We start from the raw sequence: 14187 nt of genomic DNA on the forward strand, positions 1-14187 counted from the left end.
CTGAAAAAAACTAAATAAAAGTCCTTATGTATTTTTTCATGTCCAGAGAAGCACAAGGAGAAGCGTCAACAACAACAACAACAACAACAACAACAACAACATTTGCACGAGTGTTAGCTTTCACAGTGTTGCCTAAATGTATGAAATACGTACAATAGAGATATATAGCAAACAAATAATAGAAGGAATAGAAAAAATAAAGGGATAGTAATGATAACAATGAAAAACAAAAAAAGTAAAATAAAAGACTGTACGAAATTTCTAGAAATGAAACATTCCACAACCAAATTTAGCATTGAACATTATAAGCTTTTTTGGGAACGATGGATGATAAGATTTGAAATAACTCCAACATATCAAATCAAATCCTGTTGTACCCAAGGACACTTTTTTATATATAATTCTAAATATGTAAAAGGTAAAGGGCTCGTAGGAAGGTTTATTTCAATGGCAAACTTATTTTTTAGATTTTTAAAAATAAATAAATAAATAAACAAAATAGTAAATGGTAAAAGTCCATAAATAAATAAATAATACAAACGGTTCCATTTCATGTCACGTTATTTATTTTAACGTTGTGAAATACTTTATACTTTAATATAACGTTAATTTAATATAAATACTTTAACGTTGTGTCACTTTTTCTATTTTCAAATGTTAATTTTGTGATAGTACTTTTATAAACTTTTAGGTGATAATTGTCCCATAATGCACTTCGGTCGAACTGCAGATGGAAATGGCGCCTTAACAGGGGGAGGAGGAACCATAACAGCATTTTTTTGGCCAGCTTTTTTGTGTATTGTTCTCACCGTGCATAATAAATATCTGACTGATATTATTGTGAAGAACTCAGCACGTGCACGATGGCTCCGTTTAGCTTGATGTCAGTCGGTGCTAATCTTTTGGTCAAGTCTTTGAGTCTGTTCTCGAGTGCATCTGCTGTGAGGTGAGCATGCTGCAAGTTTAAGGTTATTCGTGCATGTCTGCTTATTAGTTAATGTATCATATCTAATGGATTTTATTTTCGCAATATGTGCGTCAGAAACATTCAGAAATGTATAAACAGCTATACATTCATTTTTCACAATTTTACTGAAGCATATATGATTAGTTAATGCAGGATATAGTGACAGTATTGAAGTTTTTCGTTAGGTCTAAGGAGCGTTTTGTGTTATTTTGTATTTTTTACTACATAAATCCCCACTAATTTTCTATTCCGTGACAGTTTTGCATAATGCCATTGCTTTGCAATTGTAGGTGTTCATGTGTTGCTCCAGTGATAAGGAGTTTTAGCACCACAACTGGAGGTCCACCTAAAAGACCTCTGACAGGATACATGACATATGTGAAGGAGATGCAGCCCAGCTTCAGCAGACAGAACCCAGGTAATGTCCACTCGAGTCGCAGTGGTAGCCTACCTTGCATTTCTGATTTTTTTTTTTCAAGATAAAGAACAATCTATTTTGCTTAGGACTGAAAAATGTGGATATTGTCCGAAAGTTAGCAGAGAAGTGGAGAATGCTGACTCCAGAACAGAAGCAGGTACATTCCTGCTTTCATATACGTTTATTTATTTATTGCTGTATTTTGAATGAATGTTGTGTAAAATGCCAGCTTACATATGTGCAAATCCATTACTATAAAATGTATTTGCCAAAAATCACATGCATGTTTGCTAAAGCTAATAATACATTTATATATAATACAACCAGGGCTGGTTATTGACAGAATTTATGACTGGGAACCCTGTCAGATAGTATATTAGTATATTACTATTCAAATAGTATATTCCTATTCAAAGTTAAAATTATTAAATTCAATTGATATTTACTTTTAGAGATATTAAACAATACTCAAATGAAAACTTAATTGTATACCAACATTTTAATTGCACACAAGGCAGTTTTATATATATATTTTTAAGAACATTACCATGTTTCTACTCCAATGACAATTTGAGGATGACAATTTGTTATAAATATTTAAACGCTTGCTGTCCTAAAAATAATTTGGCAAATCTATTTAACATGCATTAAATACACCAGCTAACAGGATAAGTAAAAATGTAATGAATATGTAATATTCATATATTTATTATTGAGCATATATTTTGAAAATTTGCAGCTTGAATGACAGAACACAATAGACTAAAATATCAATCTTGGGATCAATATTGGAATAAATCAATAATGAAATAAATCATAAATCTGAACAATCAACACTAAATCCATAACTAGATAGGTCTAGAACGATATATAATTAAATAAAATATAGACCATTTCACAAGATGTAAACAACACTGGTCCAGAAGCACTTCCTGTTTCAGTTTGTAACAGTTTTCTTTATTTCACATGTAAAGATGTTTGTTTAACTTTTTGATTCAGTTTTAAATGTTCTGTTGGTTGTATTTTATCCCAGCTTTTATGTGGTGTTAAAAAACTGAAACAGGAAGTGCTTCTGGACCAGTGTTGTTTACATCTTGTGAAATGGTCTATAAAATGTATCATAACAAGTGGAGAAAACAACAACAACAGGAATTCACTATAGGGTTGTTTTAAATATCTGGTCCTTTTTGTAATTTTTGCCTTTAATTGTGGATCTTCACGTTTTATCAGACAATATTTTCTTTAGTTATTGGTGTTGTAAACTTCCTGTCAGCCACTAATTTGAACTGTCACATGTGCAGCCATTTCAGGATTCATCTTTGGAATCCAGGAAGCAGTATAAGCTTGCTTTGGAGACATACAAAGCCCAACTCACCCCTGCACAGACTGTTGCTATTGCTGAGGAAAAGCGACAAAGAGTGGCCAAAAGAAAAGCAATTAGGAGAAAGAAGGTGAGCGTTGACCTCTGTCACGTAACTACTACACAAAACCACCTCTGAGAATCTTTACAATGACTAAATATTATTTTATTCCCCTTTATACTATATTCATCCTTGGTTTATTTTGCATAACTTAGGTTCTGAGGTTTTGATAAATTAAGCATTTAGATTTCTGTTAAACATACAGTATGTGATTTTTGGCCACCAGGGGTCACTCATTTAAAATAATAACAAAAAAAGTACTTTGATGACGTCGGGAAAGAGCGTGGGCTCACGGGAGTTGTTTTCGCTGTCAATGACAACCAGCTCAGCTCATGGCATGACATCATCGTTTCACAAAATATACGGATATACAGCATCTCTGTAGATTTAGCTTGTCAAGAAGCTTTAAATGCAACCCCAATGTTTACCTGTGTCATGCTTTTTCTCCTGTCCCAAAACCTTCTCAGGTCATATTTTTCACCCGTACGTTTGAGCTTTACTGAGCTGGCTGTAGCAGCAGAACGTGCAGGCAAAGCGTAATCGTGGTCCATAACTATAATACAGACGAATATAAGTATTTATAATACGCTCCTTCAATGAATGACCTATTTTAGAACATTTTTCATATATACGGCGCACCGGATTATAAAGTACATAAGATACTGTAACTGCAGTCAAACGTTTGACTGGGTTTGCGTTATGCATCCACTATGTGCTAAAGGCTAAAGGGAATGTAGTGAGTGCGCGGCGCCGGAGATGAGGCGTTTATTTGGTAAGCATGAGCGTGCTGAAGCGGGCACGTACATTCGCAGCCTGACTCATATGAGTATTCAATGTGCGAGGCTCGCTAACAGCGACAGTTGGCTGTTTTGAATGAGACCACCCGGTTACTGCGAAAGGGGAGCGCTTTATGCGCGAGCAGCACCGGGGACAGTGTCTGTTAAGAGTGAGCGCTCGTGAGCAGGCACGTGATTTACACACATAAAAATACGTACTACTTTTTTTTCTTCGTCATTTTCTTTGCTTTATTGGCGGTAGTCTAGTGTTCCCCTTTGTGTTTGGCGGTTTCGCCGGGTACCGCAAGGAAGTTAGAGAAAATAGAGGAGTCAAAGGTTATATGACACCATAGACGGGCGACGAAACGGAAATAAAGAAACATCCCGTGTCTTCGAATTAAACTATAAATTTCTCCGTATTTGAAAGTTGGTGGAAACCGTCGGGTTAATGTAAGTACACATCTAATAGAAATATAGAACATAGATACAGTTATTTTTGCTATTTTTAAAGCAGAAAAAATACATATTGTGGCTTTAAATGGGATATTGTACTTTAACTGTAGGAGCTGAATAGTCTTGGCAAGCCCAAACGTCCCAGGAGCGCATTCAACATCTTCATGGCGGAGCACTTTGAGGAAGCAAAGGGAACTACTGTGCAGGTGAAGATGAACTTTAGTTTATAGCTAAAATTGGACATACATTACCATTGGGGTCTGTAGGATTTTTAAATATTTTCTTTTATACTCACCAAGGCTGGATTTTATTGGTCAAATATACAGTAAAAACAGTACTAATGTACAATATTATTACAATTTTAAGTAACTGTTGTCAATTTGAATACATTTTCAAATGTAATGTATTTGTGTGATGCAAAACTAAATTGTTAGCATCATCACTCCAGGCTTCAGTGTCACATGATCCTTCAGAAATCATTCTGTTATGCTGATTTGCTGACTCGAGAAACATTTCTGATCATTGTAAATGTTGAAAGGAAACTGGGATACATTTTTTCAGGACACGTTGATTAAAAGAACGTTTAAAATATTTTGTGACAACATAAATGTCTTTACTTTTGAATTGTTTAATTTGTTCTTGTTGAATTAGTGTAAAATTTTTATTTTTTTAAATCTTACTGACTCTCTGAATTTTCAAACTTGTATATTATGTACAAATCATTTTATTTATTTTTGCAAGGGAGATAATATATTTATTTTTGGAGACTGGATATTTAGCACCAAGTATAGCTGTTTGAATTTAGCTTATTGATATAATTGAGGTTTATAACAAAATTGATATAGACTGTTAAAACCTAAAAAAATATCTCCATAAAATACCATTTAAGTATTTCATATTGTTGCAACAATTGTTTAATGTTATTTTTCCTTCCAGGCAAAGATGAAGTCGCTGAGAGACAATTGGATGCGATTCAACATCACACAGAAACAAGTGAGTTGTACCCAAATTGAGCATATTTTATTTCAAAAGTGGCACACAATAGCTCTGTTCCATAATCTCTAGTGAGTCTGCATAGACTGCTGCCATTTAAGGCAACTCATAAAAGTGTCTGATTTGAAACACTACATAAGCAGCATTATATAGCGTAAATAGCACTACTCATGTAAAGCATACAAAAGACTCGACTTAATAAAAAATGCTGCTCTTTTCAACTTTCTATTCATTATAGAATCCTAAAAAAAGTGTCACGATTTCCACAGAAATATTAAGCAGCACAACTGTTTTCAGCATTGATGATAATAATTAAGAAATATTTATTGAGCAGCAAATCAGCATATTTCTGAAGAATCATGACACTGAAGACTTTTAAACTACTGAACTTGTAGTTTATAACGGGGAAAAAATACACTTTAAAAATATATTCAAATAGACACTGTTATTTTAAATTGTAATACTAATTGTTTGATTGGGAATTGTGCTTGTCAACAGAACTGCTTTCTCTGTGAAGGATAATTTCTCCCTTAGATTTTCATCATAATTAGGCTATTTAGATAATAACTGACAGCTCACTATAGCCATATTCACTTCACACTGTCAGCTTTTAGGATTGATAACCGCATTCACTTTCAAGGTGTCTCAATGTCCTGTTCACACAGCAACTTAGAGTAGCATCTTGAATACTGTCTGTATGAATGTGCAAAGGGAGTCAAGCAACCAGTAACCATAGCGACCGTGACCAACGTGATGTCAAATATTTCTACGTCCATAGAACTGAAAAATCGTATCACTTTTTATAGTAAGAGTCCAGTCGAACCACACATCCATGTCACATCCGTTTCGTTCACACAGTGTGGGTTTTCTAAGCATGCGGTTGTCACTCCCATACATAACTGTACTGTGTGTGTGTGTGTGTGAACATAAATTTATTAAGAACTCAAATACAGTACTGACAACCGATTCTGCTGCTGTGAGAACGTCGCCTATGGCTTTCTTAATCTGACTTAACTGCTTAATTTTTTTAGATGTACACACAGCTGGCAGAGGATGACAAAGTCCGTTACAAGAACGAAATAAAATCGTGGGAGGAGCACATGATTGAGATTGGAAGGGAAGACCTTGTTCGGAGAAAAGAGAGGAGATCCATCAAAGCCAAAGCTAAAGCCATCGCAGACAGAAAGAATAAATCCAAAGTAACAGTGGTAAAGGCAAAAGCGCCAAAAAAGAGGGCTGAAGTTGCTAAAACAGCCGTGAAAAAGACTGTAAAGAGCATTAAGTAGTAAGATTATGTATGACTCTGGTAGACGGAGTGTTGTACAAAAGCCAGTTCCGTCCTCAATAAAAAGCCTGTGCTTTCCGTTATTAGAGCTGCATTTATAGTGTTCAAAGCACGAAGGCTGTGAAGACCTGTGACTGACTAATTTCTATTTTGCTTTTAGCTACTTTTCATAAACCGTATTACTGACATCAGTTTTCATTTGCTTAGAATGAGTTGCATATCATGCTTTGAAAGAGGACACCATGTTTTGTATGTCTTTACTTACAAAATAAACATTCACATTTTATATAAAAGCAACAGAAGGTATTTACAATAGAATGCTATACAAGTTCATGAAAGCTTTTAAAAGTTCATGTGTGCTTTCTAATGTTAAATGGAATAGTTCACCCCAAAGTGATAACAATCATTTACTTGACGTCACATTCCCAACCTGTATCACTTTTATTCTGTCCAAAGCCCCGTTCACACCAAGAACTAAAACTTAATAAGCGTCTAAAACAACGAATTACTAAGTTCTGTTTATTACAAACATACTTTTTTGTCATCTGCCACTTTAAATGGTAGAGTTTTCTATATATCTTTATCATTAGTTATTGGTGTGAACACGCCTTAAAACAAATTATGATATTTTAAGGAATGTATAAGCTGCCTTTTTCCATTCCATTTCCCCAAAATCTGTTTAATGACATGAAACATGTGACAAAAGTTTAGGTGAACTATCCCTTTTAAATAAAAATCAAGTGCCCTCACAATTAGGCTTAACAAAACCAGGACACAAAACCTCATTTAAAAATGTTACATTTAAAAACAGCTATTTACATTATTTTAAATATTCTTGTGGAGTTTGACAAATCAGGACTTTGAAGCCGAGCAGAGATTAGATGTCAATTTGGCTTCTTGCAGTAAAGTCTCAAAATCAGGTGAACACACCAGCTTGTGTGTGACGTTTCCTAGCACAGTCATGTCCCCGGTGAGGCCCTCCGACAGCCGCACACAAACAAGTTGCTGGAGATAGAAACATCTTTCATGTAAATAACATCAGTGCATGAAATGGATCCAGTTGACTTCAATATCAGCTTGGCAATCCAGAATGCTACAGTGGGGACAAAAATATTTCCGACACCTTCGCTGCGTCCGAATAATCAAATAATTCTCTACTATATAGCATGCTAAACAGAGTAGTACGTTCGAATACATAGGCCCTGTTCCAAATGGTACATTTCTTGTGTACTTGCAATGGCTGCCGCGTGTGCATATGTGTTGAGTCCATGAGACTATAGGGTGTCCCATTTGTCATTTTAGGTTTTTCAGGACTGCCCCCTTTGCGGTCGTAGAGCGCCTCAACGCACTTTTGCAGAGTCTGCACTGATGTGAGGTCAGCAGACTTCTTCCCGACAGTAAAAGCAGCCTTACGTCACGATACTGCGGACTCGTAGGAAGACCGCGAGTGCTATAGGGTACCATTTGGGACAGGGCCATAGTATTCGAAAACAAGTCGCCGGATGACCTACTACTTTAGGCGAAATTCTGAAGTGCGCATTCAATGGACACTTTATTATCCCATGAGACCATGGGAGAGGATTTTTAAATGGCGGTGAAGCGACACAATAGAGTGCCGAAGTGATGACGTCACTTTGTAGGACAACTCGGAAGCTAGCGGCACATGGGTTCCCCATAGACTTTTGGAAAATTGCAAAAAATATGAACTGTGTTCAACAAAGAGTTGTGACCCTTACATATTTTGTCTATCAAGATAATCTTTACAAGTTAATCTAAAATGTATACATTTTGAAGCCTATATAAATAAAATAAAAAACACAAGCAGACACAATAAAGTGTAAAAAAAAAAAAAAAACACAAGCAGGTTTTATCTGGTGTGTTTTATGAGAAAATATTTAGAGGCTTTGTTCACCACAGACCTTATTTCAGGCGATTTAGCAAAAACCCATTCAAAAATCACATAGGCTTTAGAGCGAGGAAACCGGGAGTTCTAAAATGCAAACTCATTTCCGCGTTTTGTCCTATAGAGTGATGTCGTAACTTTGGCACTCTATTGACGCTGGTAGGTCACATGATGATGACATGAACATGGTGGATATAGTTAGTACGTCCGGATTACATTCATACTATATATAACATACATTTTAACGCAAAGTAAATTCAAATTGAAAATTATTACCTACTCAAACAGCATGCAGTTTCAAACATACTGATAGCCCCAAGCAAGGGGTTGGGCGAAATCATGATTTTAGATTGTGAATGTTAATACGTCTCCGCTAGCTACCTTTAAAGAGAGATTGTAATATCGAGCAACAGTGCACAGCCTATCAGTTGCAGAAAAAATGTCAAAACTCTTTGGTAATTTTTTTGGGAGAAATGCTAATGGTCTGGTGCACTTCAATGATGTATGCTAAGCTATGCTAAAAGTGCTACCGCCAGAACCGGAGATCGGCTGAATGGATTCAAAAATGGTCAAACTCAACAGTTTAACTCTGGGGGAGTTGTAAAATGAGCCTATTTCCAAAAAAAAGGTGTAGTATCCCTTTAAATTTGAGGACAGAAAAACAGGAATTGGTTTATGGCTTGATGTAATAATTATACTTCAAAAGGCTTTGATTTAAATCAATATGAGCGAGTCCCAAACTGATTTTATCTATCAATCTTTCCTAGATTATTTTGCTATACTTGCTAAAATGACAATGTGCTAACTTACCTGTAGGAAAGAGAAGGCCGCTCCCTCCGAGACATCTAATGTAACATTTCCCATGGCCAGTTGGACTTTACCAGACTTTCTAATTTGCAGTTTTCCAATCAGACCCTCTGAGAAGTCCGACAGCAAAGGTACTTTATCAGGCTGATCCTGAAAAAATGATATCATAGCATTAAAAGGGGACATTGAAGATGATATTAAATGTTTGTAATTTAATGTGATTTGCCTTCAAGCGATAATTTCATGAGGAATCAAACTCTTTTATGAGTGTGCTATGAAATCATACTAATAATATACAGAAATCAAAGCCTTGTGAAAAAAGAGCAGTGTTGAGAGTAACACGTTACAAATAACGTACATTATGTAACTTTCTGAAGCTGAGCTCCAAAACAACTTGTGTGATATACAGTGGAAAAAAAAATTTCATAAAAAAAAAAAAAAACATGCAAACGTATGGCAAAGAAAAAAACAACTGACATGACGCCTTTAAGTTGCATAATATGAAACGTAAACTTACCGTAGTTTTAATTTGTGATGAGCGCTTGTCTTTAGTTTTGTCGTCCTTTTTTGTTTTCTCTGGGCTCGAGGTTTTAGGTTGACCAGGTAAGGTATCAGGAAGTTGAATAAGCAGTAGTTCTTCCTGATCTGAAACACTTAACTGCTGGAAAAGTTCTCCAACTGTTGGTTGTTGCGGGAATGTAGATGTTCCCTTCAATGGCAGCGGGTATTTCAGTACATTATCAGATGCTCTCTCTTTAACTGCAAAAAATGTATTGGATTCAGTTCTTTATTGTAAGTAAGTAGCAAGAAAACGATTTAACTGGCAATAAAAAATCAAATTACTGCTGGCATAAATAAACTGTGACTTACATGAACTAGCTGCCTCTGTTGACAAAAATGAGCATGACTGATGGAGTGGAAGTCTGATTGGTCTTTGCTTGGGATCATTTTTTAATCCAGGATCATCCAAAAACTGCTCAATTAAACCAGAATAAAACATTAATATACTATTGATTAACTTTCAAGATGATAAAGGGTCATTGTGACTTGGCTTACATCATCTCGTTGGAGTTTTTGTAAAATTTCATTGTCATCATCCTCAGTATTGTTCTTTTCCTTTTTAATGCATTTTGTGACCAGTGCAGGATCACAGGCATCTAGGTTGGAGCTGCACCAATTACCTGGAAGATCAGACACAGGAAAATTATTAAAATGAAATTTGATTTAGTATTTAAAATTAATTTTACCACCACGAAGAGGGGGTAATAATAAGAACAAATACACTAATTACAAGCATAGACAATAAAACAATGTCAAAGTCTAAATGTAATATTCAGGTTCAGACATGTAATAATTCAGGCCAAATGTAAAATAGTGTATTTAAATAATAGTGTATAAATTAAATATTTTTGTTGTTTGATTAACATTAATGACATAAATAGATAAAGTTATTTATAGATTTCTGTCACTTTAAGACTGAATGCATGGATCCAATATGATGATACACAGCAGATTTCTTTCTCAACTATTTACGTTTACTTAAGACATTACCACGGGTATTTTGACAACTTTATGGGAATGTGTTTTTGGTGAATTAGATGTTTGGGTGGTGCTGTCTAAAATGTGCCTTTCTTTGTGTGTGCTTCATTGTGTGCAGCTGTACTCACAGATAACAGCACGTGAGTACTAAATTGGCAAGACAAAACACTTGCAAATGATAAACTTTCACTCAATGATGAATCACAAATGCGGGCCTGGTTCGTATAGATCAACTACAATCTGTTTAACCCCTAACCACAACCTCAGGGGCTTTTCTAGATTTAGACTGGGTCTTTGCCTCATTTCCTGGTCTCTTTACATGAACATAGGATCCACACAGAACGGAGACATGATTTGCACTGCGTTTGCTGTCACCGTACTGGTTACGTTTTCGTGCGATATTCCAATTTTGCACACAAGTTAAATTCACAGCTTTGGATGGAAACATACTTCATGGCGAGGAATGAAAACCTTCATTTCATGATGGATAATGGAAAAAATAAGAAAAAACTTGGGAGAAACCAGGGAACACCAAGGGGCCAGTTCTCCTCTAGCTCTACAGTCCAAATATAATGTCAATAATTGTGTGATTTAGAAGTGTGCTTTACCTGGTTTCCTGTAGGTGTCTGCAGGACCCTGCTCAAAGATGGAATGAGACTGAATAGTCTGAGGTTTTTCTCGTCGCCGTCTCTCTCTTTGTCTGTCTTCCCTCTCTCTTCTCTCTCTCTTTGGTGCAGTGTGAGTCTCCTCATGTAACCTCCAGAAAACAAGAGTTCACATTGACAACAGTTTACATGACAGAACCACCTGTCATTTACTTTCAAAGACAGCTGCAGTTGTCTATACTTAATTAAAAAAAAAAAAAAATTATCTCTGTTTGTTAAATGAAGTCAATACAGTATATACCGCTACTGTATATATGCATACTAGGGATGTAACAATAACAATGGATGTATTGATGCAATGTGTAAAAAAAAAATCAATATACATTTGTATAAATCTATAAAAAGATATACTACAAAACTTGATTGAATGTTATAAAATGATTATAACATTTAATCAATGATACTTGATCTTTAGTCCACATTTGCTTATTCCTTATTTAAAAAAAAAAAAAAAACTAAATAGTATTTTTGTGTAGTTGTTTTCTTTAATTAATTGTAAATGTTGTTTTTTGTTGCATTTGTGAGTTAATACAAGTTAATATTGTAATTATCAATATATCTATAACAGGCTCCTGAATCTAATCAAATCACAATCATATAAAAACAAGTTTTGAGGTATTAGCAAAATCTGCATTGCTGGCTAAGAGAGTAAATGTCCAATTTACAACTCTAATATAAACAAACATATACATGTACTTAAAACATTTTTTTTTACACTTTAGTAGCCGTAGTTACAGGATGTCTGCCTCCCAACTATAAAACATAAGTACTACAAATAAAGCTGAAAATACTTACTCATCTTTAGTTTTGCGAACAGAGTGAACATTTGGTACAAAGGTTTTCTGTGGGGGGAAATCCTCAGTGAGTCAAGTGTAAAGTTTCTAGATATGTGCATTCTTTTAATGTTGAACTGAACAAGCTGTATTGATGTAACATATTTTGCATTTAAAAACAACAACAACAAAACAGTAGCAAAAAACAACAACACAATTAACACTGAACCATTGACATTAGATGGTGAGACCTTTTTATATCCACCCAGGGTCAGATCTCTGGAGCGCAAAGAGGTCAGTCTGCCTGGCGGAGGGGGATTCAGTGATATTCGGGTTGGCAGTCCTCTACCCACAGCAAATGATGTTCTGAAAGCAGCAGATGAGCTCCCCTCTCCATGTTCAGACATCCTGCCACAACCCAGAAACACTTAGCCTACTGAAAACACCAACCCTAGACATTTGTATTGGGCATCATACATGATTACTCAGACTGATACAATGGTAAAGAGAGCGTCAGACGCTTATGGGAAAACAAACGCTCATGTAAACACAGCTCCTGCGCGCGCGCCTCCATTTTGATAGCAAACTAAGCTAACACCACAACGTCTTTAATACCATGTAATATAATTTGCATTGCCAGATTTGGAATAAAGAAAGGAATGCGACTTCCTTGAGTCCATCTAAGTGAAAATAAAGACAGTACGTACTTGAAATTCATTTCTTTAAAATTTGTCCAGCTGAAAGCTACATCCTTGCAGAAGCATCATGAGTCACGTGATCCGGATTCAGAAAGTACATATGGGTATCAAGTCACAAAATACTATATTACTATATTATAAACTTTTATTTTATGATATTATTGAATTATTTATTTTAATGTAAAATGTATTTAGTCTAGTAAACAGTAAAATGGTATTTTACAAATACTTGTTTATAATAAACTTACTGTATTATTAGGCTATATTATAATAGACTGTTTATATACTGTGCTTATTTTATTTACATTACATCATTGACTAAATAATATTTAATTCATTTATCACATGTAATATGTTTAGTAACTGTTTATCATATGGTATTTAATTGCATAGTTGTCTTATTAATATATAACTGTAACTGTATTGTACAACGTCTGTTTACTATATAGCCTAATAAATTATATTATATAACATAAGTTATTATATTAGTAATTTTTACGTCCCCAGTGTAAATAAAAATAAAATACAAACACAAAGATATGATATATTTCGGTTTTTTTTTTTATTAATACACTAGCCTATTTTAAATAGTGTTTCTGTCTGTTTATTTGTTTTGGACAGTTGCACCATATATGGGAGCATCATAAGTTGAGCTGACTTTGAACCGGACTCGCAACATTTTGGAACCCGCACAGACCCCCTTCTGGCTCATATTGAACAAAGGGCGGCGCTCAACTTTTGCCTTCCCTCACTTTATACTCCTCCGGTCAGTGTAACTCACACAGAGCCCGTGGCCGCGATGACTGGCGCTCACTCTCCGCGAGAATGATCTGATCTGACGGCTGCGGAGAGTCAGCGGTGCTCTGTGAAAGTCATGGCCGCTCAGTGTGAACCCTTAAGCGGATACTTACAGCAGTCTGACCCGGGCTCCAACAGCGAGCGCAGCACTGATTCCCCTCTACCCGTGTCTGAGGATGACTCCAGCGGACCCACAGCACCTCCGGACCCCGAGTGGACCGAAGAGAGGTTTCGAGTGGACCGGAAAAAACTGGAGATCATGTTATTAGGTAAAACTATTGTGTCTATGACAATCACTCATTTTAAAGAGGTTGGAAGAAATAAACACTCTGAAAAGTTTGCTATCCAGAAGAAGGCATCATTTCTGTTAATAATTGTCTTATTTAACTGAACAAACACGTACAAATAGTAAAGTAAAGTCTAATGCATTGCCTCCAGCATCTGCAGAGCTGAGCCTGTTATTTTCCTCTTCTCCTTTGTTCATCTCCTATGTAGCCTATAAATTCTCGCTTCCATGACGAATTATTATTTATTTTTTATTTTTTTCAGAAACATACGTTTGCATAGGCTATAGCTAGTTCAATGAAAAATGTAATTAAATACTCTAGTCAAATGTCTTTTTAAAGTCTGGGCTTCTAGAGTCTAAGCCCATACTTTAAAAAGCCTGTTGTTGACTAATTGACTACTCCAT

The 14187-nt window shown here is 35.5% G+C and overlaps 3 protein-coding genes across 5 annotated transcripts in view; 2 read left to right on the forward strand and 1 right to left on the reverse strand.

Moving 5' to 3' along the window:
• The first annotated feature begins 721 nt into the window (after positions 1 to 721).
• tfam (transcription factor A, mitochondrial) lies at positions 722 to 6598 on the forward strand. The gene is made up of 7 exons (XM_039653322.2): positions 722 to 946; positions 1258 to 1385; positions 1472 to 1542; positions 2687 to 2836; positions 4146 to 4241; positions 4972 to 5028; positions 6060 to 6598. Exons 1-7 carry the CDS (start codon positions 864 to 866, stop codon positions 6312 to 6314), a joined length of 840 nt encoding a protein of 279 aa, XP_039509256.2. The 5' UTR covers positions 722 to 863; the 3' UTR covers positions 6315 to 6598.
• Positions 6540 to 12784, reverse strand: LOC120464021 (DNA-directed RNA polymerase III subunit RPC4). 2 transcript variants are annotated; one of them, XM_039653319.2, is made up of 9 exons: positions 12708 to 12784; positions 12252 to 12408; positions 12023 to 12069; positions 11171 to 11319; positions 10080 to 10204; positions 9894 to 9996; positions 9541 to 9782; positions 9027 to 9173; positions 6540 to 7318 (listed from the first exon to the last, which is right to left on the reverse strand). In XM_039653319.2, the coding sequence occupies exons 1-9, from the start codon at positions 12716 to 12718 to the stop codon at positions 7166 to 7168; spliced, it is 1134 nt and encodes a 377-aa protein (XP_039509253.2). In that variant the 5' UTR covers positions 12719 to 12784; the 3' UTR covers positions 6540 to 7165. The 2 variants fall into 2 exon arrangements, with proteins under 2 accessions (XP_039509253.2, XP_039509254.2); XM_039653320.2 differs by having other exon boundaries at positions 12252 to 12436; positions 12708 to 12781.
• Positions 12785 to 13389: 605 nt separating this feature from the next.
• Positions 13390 to 14187, forward strand: part of bicc1 (BicC family RNA binding protein 1) — a 105842-nt gene continuing 105044 nt past the window's right edge. Inside the window, exon 1 of one of the 2 annotated variants that reach the window (XM_089121982.1) lies at positions 13390 to 13765. In XM_089121982.1, the coding sequence (XP_088978108.1) occupies positions 13573 to 13765 (193 nt within the window). In that variant the 5' untranslated portion in view covers positions 13390 to 13572. The remainder of the gene's footprint in view (positions 13766 to 14187) is intronic. The other variant, XM_039653314.2, reaches the window with a different exon arrangement.

Source organism: Pimephales promelas, chromosome 17 (assembly GCF_988280905.1).
Source record: "Pimephales promelas chromosome 17, fPimPro1.hap1.1, whole genome shotgun sequence".
In the NCBI taxonomy this organism is placed as follows: Eukaryota; Metazoa; Chordata; class Actinopteri; order Cypriniformes; family Leuciscidae; genus Pimephales; species Pimephales promelas.

Bases quoted from the DNA above. Each gene is read 5' to 3' on its own strand.
- tfam (XM_039653322.2), top strand. From the start codon at position 864: ATGGCTCCGTTTAGCTTGATGTCAGTCGGTGCTAATCTTTTGGTCAAG. The intron at 947-1,257 runs GTGAGCATGCTG...TTGCAATTGTAG, and splicing joins TCGAGTGCATCTGCTGTGAG to GTGTTCATGTGTTGCTCCAG. The intron at 5,029-6,059 runs GTGAGTTGTACC...TAATTTTTTTAG, and splicing joins TCAACATCACACAGAAACAA to ATGTACACACAGCTGGCAGA.
- LOC120464021 (XM_039653319.2), bottom strand. The intron at 9,997-10,079 runs GTAAGCCAAGTC...TTAATTGAGCAG, and splicing joins AAAAACTCCAACGAGATGAT to TTTTTGGATGATCCTGGATT. The intron at 7,319-9,026 runs GTAAGTTAGCAC...TTCTATCTCCAG, and splicing joins CGGCCTTCTCTTTCCTACAG to CAACTTGTTTGTGTGCGGCT.